This window comes from Maniola hyperantus, chromosome 11, assembly GCF_902806685.2.
Source record: "Maniola hyperantus chromosome 11, iAphHyp1.2, whole genome shotgun sequence".
NCBI lineage: Eukaryota > Metazoa > Arthropoda > Insecta > Lepidoptera > Nymphalidae > Maniola > Maniola hyperantus.
The window spans coordinates 13025429-13041808 of NC_048546.1; the positions used below are offsets into that span (position 1 = coordinate 13025429).

The 16380-nt window shown below is 35.6% G+C and overlaps 3 protein-coding genes and 1 long non-coding RNA gene across 5 annotated transcripts in view; 2 read left to right on the forward strand and 2 right to left on the reverse strand.

The window, feature by feature from the left end:
• LOC138402999 (uncharacterized) overlaps positions 1 to 8156 on the forward strand; it is an 80122-nt gene extending 71966 nt beyond the window's left edge. Inside the window, exon 2 of the long non-coding RNA XR_011237308.1 lies at positions 6111 to 8156. This is a non-coding gene — a long non-coding RNA (uncharacterized lncRNA). The remainder of the gene's footprint in view (positions 1 to 6110) is intronic.
• On the reverse strand, positions 294 to 1721 carry LOC117986226 (cytochrome c oxidase assembly factor 5). The gene is made up of 3 exons (XM_034973065.2): positions 1503 to 1721; positions 1106 to 1201; positions 294 to 419 (listed from the first exon to the last, which is right to left on the reverse strand). The coding sequence occupies exons 1-3, from the start codon at positions 1608 to 1610 to the stop codon at positions 378 to 380; spliced, it is 246 nt and encodes an 81-aa protein (XP_034828956.1). The 5' UTR covers positions 1611 to 1721; the 3' UTR covers positions 294 to 377.
• Positions 2416 to 9406, forward strand: CysRS-m (cysteine--tRNA ligase-like protein, mitochondrial). Its single transcript, XM_034973062.2, has 2 exons — positions 2416 to 6110; positions 8287 to 9406. Exon 1 carries the CDS (start codon positions 2602 to 2604, stop codon positions 4129 to 4131), a length of 1530 nt encoding a protein of 509 aa, XP_034828953.1. The 5' UTR covers positions 2416 to 2601; the 3' UTR covers positions 4132 to 6110; positions 8287 to 9406.
• On the reverse strand, positions 9158 to 16053 carry LOC117986223 (transmembrane protein 39A). 2 transcript variants are annotated; one of them, XM_069501757.1, is made up of 8 exons: positions 15682 to 16053; positions 14738 to 14908; positions 13522 to 13661; positions 12743 to 12841; positions 12087 to 12309; positions 10868 to 11024; positions 10062 to 10213; positions 9158 to 9406 (listed from the first exon to the last, which is right to left on the reverse strand). In XM_069501757.1, the coding sequence occupies exons 1-8, from the start codon at positions 15922 to 15924 to the stop codon at positions 9158 to 9160; spliced, it is 1434 nt and encodes a 477-aa protein (XP_069357858.1). In that variant the 5' UTR covers positions 15925 to 16053. The 2 variants fall into 2 exon arrangements, with proteins under 2 accessions (XP_069357858.1, XP_034828952.1); XM_034973061.2 differs by having other exon boundaries at positions 14636 to 14908.
• Between the last annotated feature and the right edge of the window lie 327 nt (positions 16054 to 16380).

Genomic DNA, 16380 nt, shown 5'->3' on the forward strand with positions numbered 1-16380 from the left:
ATATTTTATTTATCTCTTTTTACAACCTCTTTGATTTAAATCCTAGGTTTGATTCTTGGCTGGGCGAATTAGGAACTAATTCCTATAAGGGCAAAAAACAAACTCCTAAAAGAAATGCAGTGGGGTAGTTCCTCTGGTGCTGCAAATGTTAACAGCAGCAATAATCACTTAACATCAGGTGACCTGCCTGCTTATTCACTTGCTATTCTCATATGACAAAATTTATTAGGTTGGTTATTCTACCTAGTACCTATGTAAATAATCAGGAAATGTAGAACTTGAAAGATATGCAATTATTATTATCAACAATTTATTCAAACAAAATACAACAAATACTTTAACGTAATTCCTAAACTACTCTTAGTATTATAATCGTATTAGTAGCCCTTATGCCCTCTGAATCTTCTTCTGGCATCAAGCTGTAAATAAGTAAAACAATCTAATTTAATTAGTCAAACAATTGGCACTGATTCCGTTGTCTTTCTCTAAAGTAGAGTATCTGCATCCTTTTCTTTTTAACAATGCTAAAAAAGGAACGGAACATGACTTTCACATTTAAAGACTCTAAATTTTAGTGCACAATACAAATTTAACAGTAGGTTCTCTGCATGCTAAAATCATGGGTTTTACCATCTAAAAATTAAATTTAAAACTGTCAAACTGTGTCTGTCCTTTTCATATTACATTAGTAAGAAGAGCATGCCAATACTCTAAAATTAGGTTGTGCTCAGAATCAGTACCATTTTTACATTTTCCTTCAACATTTCTAGATTCTAAAGTTTTAAATCCACCTACTTATCATTACTAGCTTTTGCCTGCGACTGCTTCTGCAGTATATAATTTATAGGCACTATTTGAATAAATTCTTGATAAAATATCTGTCTAACGGTAAAGGAATTATTGAAATAAAATTGGGTCAATAGTTTCAGTTTATCGATTTCAAACTATCAAACTAATCTTTCCTCTTTATAATATTAGTAAAGATTGTGCAATAAAAAAAACTTTTGGTATGAAAACATTCCCATAACTATTACTATTTTTATAAATCTCTAATGACAAAAACTTAAAGTGAATTTGCAACTTTCAAGAAACATTTTATACTTACCAAGGAGCGTTTACATTCAAAGAAGGTGTGTCTTAACTGCATACATTCTGTAGGACAACTGTTATCTTTCAAACACTCCCGAGGAGTTTTGTTATCCTGAAAATATAAAAATAACAGCATAATGACTAATACTAGGTTAAATATCACTTGCTTCAACTGTGGAGGAAAACATCGTGAGTAAACCTGCATGCCCGAGAGATCTTCATAATGTTCTCAAAGGAGTTTGAAGTCTGTCAATCCAGATTGAACTGTGGCTCTACTCTGGACTTTGGAGGTGTGCACTGCAATTACTTGACCGATTACACCCCAGTTTTTTTTAAAATATAAAGATATCCTCCCAATGCTTACATTTATGTACTGAAAACTCAACAGTTCAATTTTATGAGTCTACACAAACCTTTTTACAGCAATCACTGTTTAGTAAACACATTTTAAGATCGGCGCGAATTGCGGCACAAGGTGATGTATCCGCTAAACCCAATTCTTCAGGGGCGTAAGTTATCATATTTAAAGCGTTTTATATGCAGTCAATATTTTATCAAAATAACTTATTTCGTATATCTTGAGTTTTCTTGATTTCCTCCACCAATTTTTATCAATTTGACATTGACAAAAACACAATGATAGTTGGCAAATTGGCACTTGACATTGTCAACTTGACAAATTGTTAAGTACTTGATTCCATAGAGTAGAGCTTGCTACACGCTACACGGTTATACACTGGCTTTCGACAAAGGTGATCTCTTAGAAGGTTAGACAGAACTGACAGAGGAAGGAACAGAAGTATAAAAATGTCTGTTTAAATAAAATTGTACAATTATTAAAAGCTTTAACGTCCACCATGTCTGACTTTTCAGTGCGAATGACATGTCAGAGCAGTCAGCAGACAGACAGACAAGAGCTATGCTTGATCAATCAAGCCAACCGACGCGAACGTTACGTAAACAAAAAATATAAAATTGCATCAATCACGCGTCAAGCACAAAGCAGACATTGTAAACGGTCAAAATGCTTAACTAAAGCAAAAATATACGTGCTTGACGTCAAGCCGCTTGACCATCTCGGAACCTCTTAACGGTGGTTGACAGCGATTGCCGTACTCACAGGTCTACTAACCAGTCACCAATGTTACTTTTCATGGCTGTACAATGTCAATAAATAATTATTGTAGTAGCAAACTGCCCTTGCGTTTAGGCTTTAGCAAAGAAGTTTCCGGATGATCCTGCAAATCGGAAGGTATAGTGAACTCGTAAAGGAAAATCTTTACTCTATGGGAAGTTGCATTTTGACAGTGACATTTGATGGAAAATTCGGAAGCTTGGAAAAATCAAAACAGCTGATAATCTGATAATGATAAACAAAAAATTTTAAGCCATTTTCACACCATTTTAAGTGACAATATCAAGATAAAATACAAGGAAAACGAATATACGACTTTAATAAATAAATAAGTGTTGTGTGTGTCATATGATCAAGATCAGAAAAGTGTTAACACAATGAGAAAATTATTCCCAATCTTCAATAGAAAACTCACGCACGTGTGCAGTTTAAAACCGTACAAAGATACGAAATGGTTAATGCCGAATGGTAATCCTACAGGAGCTTACGTTTACAACTGTGTAGCGGAAGAAAAGGTTCCTATAATACTAAATGACCCGACTATCGCTACTTGGTATTCCTGCGGTCCCACGGTATACGATTCTGCACATATAGGCCACGCGTGTTGCTACGTGAAACTAGACATTATACAAAGGATATTAAAGTCCTTTTTTAAAATCAAGCTCGTCACCGCAATGGGAGTTACAGATATCGACGATAAGATAATTAAAAAAGGTCTCGAAACCAAAACTGATTTTAGAACGGTAGCTAAGAAATATGAGCATGAATTTTGGTTGGATATGTCGAGCTTGAACGTTGAGAAACCGATGATTATAACTAGAGTATCAGATCACATGAATTCTATCAGTCAATTTGTCAAAGGCCTTATTGACTCTGGTATAGGCTACGTTGCTAAAGATGGTTCGGTTTATTTTGATACATCTAAATATCCAGCATATGGAAAGTTGCAGAGAATGCAAGATGGCGGTGAGTCTAGCAGTGAGGCAAAGAGGAATAAGATGGACTTTGCATTATGGAAAGGTCATAAGCCTGGGGAACCAAGCTGGCAAACTGATTGGGGAGAGGGAAGACCAGGTTGGCATATAGAATGTTCTGCTATGGTCAGTAAGATATTCGGTTCCCAGCTAGATTTCCATGCAGGCGGTATTGACTTACAATTCCCCCATCATGAAAATGAGGAAGCACAATCCTGCGCCTTTCACAATACTAGGCAATGGGCGAACTACTGGATACATGTTGGACATTTAAATTTGAAAGACACAAAAATGTCTAAATCTCTCCAAAATATCATATCAATACCTAATATAGTAGATAAATACAGTGCTGATACATTTAGAATGGCATGTCTAATGTCAAACTATCGCTACACTATGGAATTCAGCGATGAATTAATGTTAACAGCAGAAGATGTTTTAAACAAATTCAAATTCTTTTTTAAAGATGTCAGTATTTACGCTAACAACAATAGCTCCTTGCACGCTAATTATAACAATCGTTTATTGAATGAACTGCAAAAAGTCGAGGAAAATAATCTTGAATCGTTAAGAATGGACTTCGATACAGCTTCGTGTATAAATTATTTACTTCACTTAGTTGCTAAGGCAAATAAAATTATGAAATCAAATACATCAGAATATTACCCTGTGCCTATAATTTTAATAGCAGAGTATATTGTACACATTTTGACTGGTTTTGGGTTAAAGTTGACAGAGTCCACAAAAGACCAAGTCACAAATTCCCTAATAGACACTGTAGTGGAATTCAGGCATACGGTTAGATTGAATGCTTTAGAAAGGAAGGATAAGGAACTTTTGGCAGCTTCTGATGTTGTCAGGGACAAAATGAAATCTATGAATGTACAAATTAATGATAGCAAAAAGACACCATCCTGGGTTTTAGTTAAGTGACAAGTGTGATTATTATTATAAGTTGTAACTAAGAAAAAAATATTGTACCAAAAAAGTGCAATGATGCATTTCTTAAATAGTATTTTGTATTTGTATATTGTAAAAATAAAAAATATTTATACTTACCTATGTAAAGTTAAAACCTATTGATAAGACTTAAAAAATAAAACAGTTTTACTTTTACTTTTTGGTTTGATCATAATAATATGTTTTATTATATAAAATGGTCTGTAGACTGTGTTCTGTAAGAAGAAATTTTTGTCAAAATAAAAATAAAAATAGCATATTTGATAGATTAAAATGATTTTAGAGTTCTGTACCAAAATTGTAGCAAAACATCCTTGTAGTTGGTTGGCTTTCAAGTTTTATTTTATTAGATCTCTAGATTTTACAGCCTAGAATTTAGGGAATATGAAATTAAAATCAGGAATATATGGCAAGTATGTAATTAATATATTTGTTCATTTTTTCAATGGTTCCTGGGGAAATAGGAAATCATGTATATCTCCGCACTGTGAACAAATTATAATATAATCGGAAACTAAAACTACAACTTAGTTAACGTCAGTCTTAATGATTTCCAATTACATGAGAGTGCTCTTAAAAATATAATGGTTGTCACACATCACTGACACAAACCAAATTGCTTCCACACTACACAATTGGGTATTTTACTACTTTTGAATTTGATTAATATTATTACTTTATTATAAACTAGGATAAAAATAATGACGTACGCTGAGAAAAATATTAAAATCCAACAAAGATTTACAAAGTTACAGGAATTTTAATTTTGGAGTGGGAAATTTGTATGAAACCGCACGAAGCTACTATGGCATTTGTCAAAATGACGTCATAATTCTATATTGCTATCTGTGTCTAATCAGAAATATTTAAATGCTTTCGATTTAATTAGTTTTTCAATTTTCGTCATTATTTTTATCCTAGTTTATAATAAAGTAATAAAAAAATTGGAGTCAATTACCCAATTGTATCCAAAGACAACATACAATGTCTGTGCGTCGGTATACCTCATTGCTGAGGGTTGTGATCCATTTCCATTAATCACATAATGGTAGACATTTTCTTTGGATAATAATGTAGTGGGTTCCCAGATCCGTCTGCATATAACTCAATTTAAAGAGAACTAGATTTTTAGTTATTGTCAGATGTTAGTGATAATAACGGGGACCGATGTGCAATGGCTTTACATGCTCATTAAACTCAACAGGAAACAAAAAGGCCAAAGTTGGTCACCCATCCAATTACCGACTTGAGTCAACGTTGCTTAACAATTGCATTTGATTGATATGCTTTGTCATAACTAGGCCAGAATCCCTCATTTGAATATTTAGAGGCAAGCTGTATGTTGTGTTTTGCTGGTGTAAGTCAGTGATGACCTTAATTTATACGAAACGCCCAGTTTAAAAGCAAGTTGTAAACATTTAAGTACATTATAAATTTATAAATAACAGATCCAAATCAGGTTTTTTTTAATTTAAAAATTTTGTGGGCAACATTTACATTGAGAATATAATACTGGCAACAAGTGTCAAAAGATGAATTGATTTAACTTTTAACTCGCCTATAAACGCGAATACGATAGAGAGAGAATTCTTAATCAATTTAAAATTCAAAAACTCTGTGTGGCAAATGGTGGATCCGCCATATTTAATTTATAATGACGTCATGTACCTAACTTCTATTCTAAAACAGTACCTTTTTGGCAATAGGCCATGTTAATATTCTCAAAGTAAGTTTAAAATGTGCTTTACAAAATTAGCATTTTGTTACAAATATTGGAAGAATTATTTTATCAATAAATATTAATTACTTAATATACGAATTACGAATCTGACTCCTTGTACTTAGACTAGAAATTTGTTAAATCAACATTTTTACTATAACATAGTTGTTACAAAATTAAAATGGCTGAGTACATCAAAGTCTTATTCACAGCTGTTCAAATAAATAAAGAGGTTAAACTAGCGGCACGCTATGATGGCCGGTTTGACGTTTGTCCGCTCATGAAGTTCCGTATTAATTGATAACGACTTTGAAGGAAATAATTGTATTACTTTATTGACGATAGTGATGTGCAGAGATTCATAAATTTTATCGAATGTAGTTTTAGGTTTAGGACTCAAAATTTATTTATTAAATTGATTTCTTAAATGTATACAAGTGTAGAAAAATCAGTTTGCACCATTTAAGGGGTGAATGTACTTGTGAATATGAACAATTTTCACTATGTGGACAAACCTCTGAAATCGCAAAAAAATATCAATAAATTTTTAAAAATGGAATCTAATACGATCGTCACATAGGATCGCTGGCTAGCACAACTACTACCTCCGGCAAACTCGCGTCAATGCTCAATGCAAAACAAAGCAGTTTCGAATTGACGTTGCTTCGAAAAGTATAAACTGTCAGTGCAATGCGATTGTGATATAGTTTTGACCTGGCTTTGGATTTCAAATATTGATACTGCATTACTGTTGACCCTTGCTCGTTAATTTGGACTCTGTTCAAGCCCTTTGTTGTGGATTTCGTCGATATGACCGAACGTACGCAGAGAACTGTTCTAAATAGTCAGACACGTGAGTTCCTAATACGCCTTCGTAACTATTTCGATCGTGAAGCTCAAAATGGAGGGCCAATTTTACCTATAACGTCAGTGGTTGAACGCGTAGCTGATGCGCTTAATATTGGACAACGAACTGTTAGACGGATAACTAAAAAAAAATATGGCGAGACTGGCACAGAAGAAAATAAACTTCACACACCAAAAAAGAGAAAACGAGCAAAACCAGTCGTAGGCATCGATAGCTTTGATGCCGATGCTATCCGAAGACATGTTTACGGCTACTATTTACAGAAGGAGTATCCAACAAGAAAAAAGTTGGTGCATTCACTGAAGGAAGCTGGATTATTCTTCGGTGGGGAAAGTTCTTTAACGAAGATTTTGAAGACCATTGGATTTCGATACAAAAAATGTAACAAACGCAAAATATTGATGGAAAGATTTGATATAGCGATGGCAAGGTATACTTTTTTACGGCAAGTGAAAGAAATCAAAAATTGGCAAAATGTTGTGTTCTTGGATGAAACATGGCTTAATGCTAACCATACTGTAGGCCGTTCTTGGAACGATGACACAGCAGCATCTACTTCCAAAGTTCCTGTAGGAAAAGGATCGCGACTTATAATTTGTCACGCCGGAACCATCAACGGGTTTGTCGAAGGTTCTCTCATGGCTTTTGCGTCAAAAACCACTGGAGACTATCATGAAGACATGAATGGAGAAAAGTTTACTGAATGGTTTACCTCAATGTTGTGTAGCCTCCCTGAACCATCTATTATAATTATGGACAACGCCCCATACCACTCGATGCAAATTGACAAGCCACCTGCCCAATCCCAAAAGAAAGCTGATATCGTCGCATGGCTTCGTAAAAATGGCGTAGATGCAAACATGAATATGTTAAAAGCGGAATTAGTACGTCTTTTAAAAGAAAACAAACCAACCAAGATCCGATACGTCATTGACGAAATAGCATTAGAACATGGGCACAGAGTTATACGGTTACCGCCTTACCATTGTGAGTATAATGCGATTGAGTTGGTGTGGGCTCAAATTAAGGGATATGCTGCAAGACACAATACAGAACCCCCATTTACCACAAAAAAAATGCTAAAATTATTAGAAGAAGCTTGTGAACATGTGACTAAAGGAGACTGGGAAAAGGTTGTGAATAGAACTGTTAAATTAATAAGGGAAGATTATGAAAGAGATGTGAAAATAGATAATATTATAGAAAACGAACATATAATTATTAATGTATGTGATGATAGCAGTGACGACAGTGAAAATAGTAGTATGGACGAATCTGATTAATTATGGCCTTTTGTGGCACCTTTTTCGGTATCTTTTGTATTCATATGTTTCTTGTGTGCATATAAAGTATGTATATTCATTTTCGTTCAAATATTCAGTTCGTTCAAATAAATTAAATAAACATATACATTTTTGTTTTATTAAACCTATTTAATCAGGTACAAAAACAAAACTTAATTGTTTTTTGTTCGAGAATAAATTGACATTCCACATCACTATTGTAATGTGTCAAACCGGCCATCATAGCGTGCCGCTAGTGTAGTTATATTTTTTTTATTCAACAACTGTAAAATTTCCTGACCAAATGTCAAGTGCAACCACTGATAGCTTAACTGTTATGCTTTTACATTTTTCCCCATGATCACAATCAGGATTATTACTAAGGGCAGATGTACAACTATTTTTTACCATTATTAAGAAATTACCCATATTAATTATGTTGAAACATACTTAATATTTTGTAGGTAATAAAAAAATACAACAATAGTTTTTATAGTTGTCAATAAAAAAATATTTGACACAGTATAATACAAATAATTTACAACAAAAAGTACCATCAGCAAAAAAAAATGCATACGTAAATATGCATTGCGGTCTATAAGTTAGTCGATTGTATTGCGACATTTTTGTCTTGTATCAAGTTCTCTGCCTTGTACTCTTTCCACGCGACAATATAGTCGCATATTTTGAATAGCAGTAATTTATGAACACTGACAAAAATAGAATATTAATATGTAGTTGCATCGTGGCCTGTCACTTCATACAAAACTGTCAAGTTGACTATTATGCATTCGCCATTGTCAACATGATAGTTTTGTATGGATTGCCAGGTCGACCGAGTTGCAACTGGGAGTTCACAACAAAGTTGTTATAGTCGGTAAATAATGACTCCTCACGCACCATTTCAGCTCTATGGGTCAACTGACTTTTGACATGAATTTTACACAAAAAGTTAAAATCGCGTGTGAGGAGTTAAATTTTACGCGTTATACTTGTTTACATAGTCTGTTGTCAGTTTTAAATATCAGAGTTTACAGTGTGAACAAAACTTTACAAAAAGTACAGTCAGCAAAAATCCTTGTCCGAAAATGTGCGCGGGAGATACATACACTTGTCTTTATCAGTTTGTCAGTTAGTCGTTTGCATTGCGACATTTTTGTCTTGTATCAAGTTCTCTGCCTTGTAAACTTTCCACGCGACTAGATAGTCGCGCGCCATTTTGAATAGTGTATAGTAGTTTATGAATAGTAGTATGAGGACTGCTAAAAAGTAGTGCCATGCGAATGAGCTGAACAGAAGACACAGTTGCGTCGCCACTAGCGCTAGTTGCAGGCACAACAGCAGGCACAGCAACTTTGATGGGTTGTTGAACACTGACTGTAAGGGGAAAAAGTTTTATGAAAATTCGTCGCGTAAACTGTATTCAAGGTGTGTTTAAATTTCATCTTTAAGAGCCATTACGCATGGTCGACTAGTCGCCGGCAACTCAGTCGACGGCGTCAATTAGAATCTGTAAATAATATGAAAGTTGCCGCAACTTCGTGCGCGACAAACGGTGACTTCCATATAAATTATAGATTCTAACGATCGTCGTCGACCGAGCGTAAATGTGTTTAGGAGACAGAGTAACAGCGACAATCAATGTGTATCGACCCTAAGAATGTTAATTGAAAGACTGCCTTGGTTTGGACATTTTTCTGCAAACTGAATTTGCATTATTGTGAAATTGTGACTTTTCAAATAAACCGTAATATTATACGAAAGTGTGCCAGACTTTCTGTTATATCTATTCACAACTTATCTGTAGAACCGTTTTTGACAAACTTTGGTAAAGAAGCTTTCTTCATTCCAGAAGACAGATGTAGACCTGATTTTTTGCATGGATGTAGAAGACCTGGAGAGTGACATAAGCTACTTTTTACTCACATAAAACCTGGAGTTACATAAGCTTTTTTAAAATCAAAGAGCTGGCGCAGGATATTTGGAAAAACAATCAACCCCGACGCGGGTACAGACATCACCTAGTACTTACATAAAACCTCGTGTGATGCGCGTCAGTAGGATGCGCGCATACAAGTGGTGCGCTCGCTTCATAGACACAGTCCGCCACGCGTACGCGCGCGCCGCTGCGCCACCATTTACTGCCCGACCACTCGGGAACCTCACTCGTATCTGACGATAACGCTGTAAAAAAATAATATTATGTATTGCATAAGGACGTTGCGACGAGATCCTGTGTATGTTTTATTTGCAATATAACATGAAATTTTACAAAATATAGGAAAGTTTTTTGCGTTTTTTAGGGTTCCGTACCTCAAAAGGAAAAACGGAACCCTTATAGGATCACTTTGTTGTCTGTCTGTCTGCCTCTCTGTCAAGAAACCTACAGGGTACTTCCCGTTGACCTAGAATCATGAAATTTGGCAGGTAGGTAGATCTTATAGCTGACATTTTGGGAAAAATTTGAAAACCGTGAATTTTGGGTTAGATCACACAAAAAAAATTAAATTGTGGTCATGAACTAATAATTAGTATTTTCAACTTTCGAAGCGAGATAACTATATCGAGTGGGGTATCATACGAAAGGTCTTCACCTGTACATTCTAAAACAGATTTTTATTTATTTTTATCCATCATAGTTTTTGAATGCAAAATGTCAAAAAAATACGACTGTAGTACGGAACCCTCATTGCGCGAGCCTGACCCGCACTTGGCCGGTTTTTTTATGGTATCATATCAATGATCATCAGTACTATCATGTCGTCCGTTTTGCCAGCGTTCTAGTTACACCCTGTATATCCGAAGGTAGATTTTACACAATACTATAAGTAACTTTACCTGTCACGAGCGTCCACCGTCCTAAATGCCTCGCGGCTCGATGCGGCGCGTCTGTGTGCGCTGCGGGCAACAGATGCGCTGCGTATCGGCCGCACAGCGCGCCCCACACCAACCCTACTTGTTGAGCGGCCCCCGCAGCATCGTAGTGGAGATACGACTGAAAAACAATATAAAACATTTCATATCCCACGACTCGAGCAAAGTCTTACAAAGCTTGGACTCAACACCCTCAAAAACAGGTGAGGAAGAAGCGATTTAATCACCGCCCTTACGGCGGTTACGCACTCATCCGATCCGAGTCTGTGAAAATATGTACCTTTTTGTTTTGTATGGTAGCTTATAACATAAGTGTATAAATTTGTTAGTGATTTGATATAGTTTGATTTGATATAGTTTTAGATTTATTTATGTAGTTTGATTTTAATTTCGTTTGTAACGAATAACGATGGGGCTGGCATATAGATTATCTGTAAAAGCCCCTTACAAAATGTCAGATTAAAAAAACATATGTCCTAGATATTTTTTATATCCGTATTTTCACGGATTCCGATCGGATGGATGAGTGTGTGATCGCTGTTAGGCTAAAAAAAGGTTGGAGACACCTGATCTATACTCGGATTACGCAAAAATGAGATATTTCTTACCTGTGCAAAACAGCATGGCACAAAACTACTATAGTATGCCCCCAACATAGAATTGAACAATATTTTCTTGACTCTCATATTGAAGTTCTGTCTCAAAACTTCAACTTCTGTGCGAATTTGCTCTGGTTCATGCAAACAACAATGTGCAAAAGCTGAGTATTTGTGTAGTGCAAAAAATGAGAAATTTCTTACCTGTGCAAAACAGCATGGCACAAAACCACTATAGTATGCCCCCAATATGGAATTGAACAATATTTTCTTGACTCTCATATTGAAGTCCTGTCTCAAAACTTCAACTTCTGTGAGAATTTGCTCTGGTTCATGCAAACAACACTGCAAAAGCTGAGTATTTGTGTTGAGCAAAAAACTGAGAAAATTCTTACCTGTGCAAAACAGCATGGCACAAAACTACTATAGTATGCCCCCAATATGGAATTGAACAATATTTTCTTCGACTCTCATATTGAAGTCCTATCTCAAAACTTCAACTTCTGTGCGAATTTGCTCTGGTTCATGCAAACAAAACTGCAAAAGCTGAGTATTTGTGTTGAGCAAAAAACTGAGAAATTTCTTACCTGTGCAAAACAGCATGGCACAAAACTACTATAGTATGCCCCCAATATGGAATTGAACAATATTTTCTTGACTCTCATATTGAAGTCCTGTCTCAAAACTTCAACTTCTGTGCGAATTTGCTCTGGCTCATGTGAACAGCTGTGCATGAGCGGAGTATCTGTATTATGCAATTCTAAGAATGGACTTGAGTTGAATCCAAATAGTATGAAGTATATTAGTGCCCTGTAAAAAAAGTTTTTTTCCTTAAATTGCAGAATATAATATGAAACAGAATCACTTTGTCTGTCTGTATGTCCATCTGTCCACCCTGTCCGTCAACGGGTTCTTCCCGTTGACCAAGAATCATGAAATTTGGTACGTAGTTAGGTCTTATAGCACAAGTAAAGGAATAAATTCGAAAACCGTGAATTTGTGATTACGTCACAAAAAAAATTTAAATGTGTTCATGAATAAATAATTGATAATTCCAAAGTAAGATTACTATACCAAGCGGGGTATCATATGAAAGGGCATTACCTGTACATTCTTAAACAGACTTTTAGTTTTCGATTTATCATGCAAAATGTCGAAAAAGTACGACTGTAGTACGGAACCCTCGGTGCGCGAGTCTGACTCGCACTTGGCCGGTTTTCAATATAAAAGACTTGTTACTTACGGGTAGCACAAGTAAAATATCTTGAGGACATGGTATTTGACCATTATAAAGTATGTACACCAGGAGAGTGCACCCAGCACTACGCCTAGGATGAACATCCTGAAATAACAATTATTTATTATTATACTAGATGACACCTGGTCGTGCTCAAATGGCGACCTCACACCGGAAAGCGCAGTGTCGGAAGACCCCCAACTACGTGGACGGACAACGTCTGCAAGAAACTATTGGGTTCAGGTGGCGCCAGAGAGTGGCATGTGGAAGTCCCTACAAGCGATCTATGTCCAGCAGTGGAGATCTATCGGTTGTTGATGATGATGGTGGTGATAGACAATACCTGTGGTTCTGTGTTGGCCTTGTAGAATTTTCAAAAATCCTTTCTCAGCAGATGTCTACATCATAATAGCTATCTGCATGCCAAATTTCAGCTCGATTCATCCAATACTTTGAGCTGTACGTTGATAGATCAGTCAGTCAGCTTTATCTTATATTATAATACTAGCTGCCCCGGCGAAGTTCGTACCGCCTAACAGTCGATTCTTTTTCAGGCAATTTTTAAAATTTTTCTCTCCGTAAGAACCATCCTCGTAAGCAAGGAATATTATAAAAAAATAACTAGCAAAATCGGTTCAGCTGTTCTCGAGATTTGCGATTAGCAACACATTCAGCGATTCATTTATATATATATATACAGATATGTATATAGATTAGATAGATGAGTATATTTTAAATATGTACTTAATTTTTATAACTTATTCTCTTAATCAGTCATTTGTTACCTGGCTGCAATAGTGACATGTGGCATCTTCTTTGGCGGCACGACACATGCGAGCAATGCAAGACTAACACTTAAAAGCAGTCTTCGACTGAGCAGTGTCACTATGAACGCCACCAAGTGTGGATCTATCAGGTAGAAGTTCTGAAAAAAGTAAATGTTTCATTAATACAGAGGGCAAATCTATACAAATCTATACTAATATTATAAAGAGGTAAAATTTGTAAGTGTGTTTGTAGGGGGTAAAACTACTGAACCGATTTTGAAAATTCTTTCACCAGTAGAAAGCTCCATTATTTAGGCTATATTTTATTTCCAAAAAAATAGAGATCTTAAATATTATATAAAAGGAAAAGGTGACTGACTGACTGATCTATCAACTCACAGCTGGAACTAGTAAACAGATCGGGTTAGGCAAGCAGTTAGCTATTATGACGTAGGCATCCGCTAAGGATTTTTGAAAATTCAATCCCTAAGGGTAAAACAGGGGTTTGAAAATTGTGTAGTTCACGCAGACGAAGTTGCGAGTATAAGCTAGTCCTTAATAAAATTGTAATAAGCTGCCTGTGCGAAACCGGGGCTGGACACTAGTAACGTTTGTAAGTTAAACATCTGTATACTCTTTAATTTTACTAAGTTTGAATTTAAATAAGTTAAATTGAACAATTCACTATCAGCATACCCAAATTGGGTATTTGACTCCAATTTTTTTATTTCTTTATCATAAACTAGAATAAAAATAATGACGTAAACTGAAAAAACTAATTAAATCGATCATATAACAAAAAAGTTATAAGCATTTAAATATTTCTGATTAGACAGAGATAGCGATACAGCAGTTTGACGTCACATCTACTAATGCCATAGTAGCTTCGTGCGGTTTCATACAAATTTTCGTTTTGCGAGAAAGGGGTAGAAGACCCTCCCACTCCAAAATTAAAATGCCTGTAACTTTGTAAATCTTTGTTGGATTTTAATATTTTTTTCAGTGTATGTCATTATTTTTATCTTAGTTTATAATAAAGTAATAATATTTATCACATTCAAAAGTACCCAATTGCATGCTATCAAACCACAATTCACACTAAAAATAATTGATTATCATTGTATAACCTCACCACAGCCTGTGTAGTATGTGAGTGTGGTAACCACCACATAGTCCTGTACAAATTCAAGAACTGCAGCCCCATGGCAACAGTTGTGAACACAAAGGACATCACCTCAAACAGAACTTCCCCGTCCTGTGGTATGTACGGGAATGGTATGTGTTTGGGAGGCAATGGGTTGTCTGCCAGCTTGATGTCAGACACGGGGGCAGTGGATGACGGTGACAAGCGTGGTCTGGTACGCTTTCCATTGATATCCTCGTCGGAAACTTGGGGTGCTGCACCCTGTAAAAGTTTTGAAAAGATTAGCCATAGTAAATTAAATAGTAAGTATGCTTAGTTTTAAAGTCTTTATAAAATATAACATAGCTATTGGGGTTGATCCTCATGTACACAATCTCTAAACTAAATTAAATCAACAGGTCTAAATCTAGTGCTATCCTTTTCCGCAGGCAACATTATGAAAGTGATAGCAATAGATTTAGACGTGTCATTTTAATTAAGCTTAGAGATTGTGTACAACGGAATTAGCCACAATAGCTACTACATAAAGGTGAACTAGAAGTTAACTTTTGGCTAGAGTGGTTGATGGAGAACTAAGTATGTGTAAACAGTGAGAATGCAGTTAAAAAGAAACATGCTTTAAGTAAGTTGAGTCACAAAATATTATGTATAGCTGACAGCTGTGCTATGTATGGATGTACTGTTCTTTCATTTCACACAGCATTCCAAACAAAAAGTTGAATGACAAACCAATGCGCGGTCCCACTCCGTCCCACAGACACCACCGCCGTCGCTCATACAGCAAAATAGATCGATAAATCAACTACTGTACAAGTGCAAGGTCAGAGTGATTTTTATTAAATGGAATGGTTTTTAAGTAAAAGCTTCTTTCAAATAGGCTTGGAATAATAATACTGACTGAATATTGTTTATATGAAGGACCATATTGGTATCACTTCAGTAGTTTCACTCGTTTCTTGGCGGTTTTCACATATGGTGGTTATTTTCGTGTTTATGAACGCAACTTATTGACACTGATACTGGACGTAGCCTACCTTCTTGGCAGTTCCAGAGCTCTTTTTCGCGCCCGTGGCCACCATTTTAGTAGCGATCGGGGGCAGTGGTCGCTTTATAAGCGGATCTTTTATTATTTTCCGGCGTCGAGAGACCGCAGTAGACGATGTATTGCTAACTTGAGCGTTCGCCCAACGTCTAGCCAGGAGTATTGTCAGGCAGCCAACAACTGCTGGTAAGAAGAATACGACAAAAGGGTTACTTTCATTTTCGGTACAACTCATCACTTACATGATAAAATTTCACAATAATAATATTTCGAATTTACACTACACTCGCGACAACTTGTCTTTTGCATCGAAATCAATGTACTCTGTGATCTTTTTTTTTTTTTTTTTTTTTTAATTTATTTTACGGCCCTGGATAACACTCCTTTAAGGCCTTTCAAAAATTTACAAATTCTAAAATACAAAATTGCTTATAACTAAATATTATTCTAAAAATACAAAATTGCTTATAACTAATTAGTCTAACGTTTTTACACTTTATTTATAGTATTACTTATATAATTAAAAATAGACTTAAAATATGACGTTTTACACAACAAGTCCTTTACATGGCGGGGAAAATCATTTTTTTGTTTTTGTTCCATATTTATAGTGTTTAGATCACTGGCTAATATAAGTCTTTGTATGCCAAAAGCTGGACATTTGAGTATCATATGATTAACATCAGCCTCC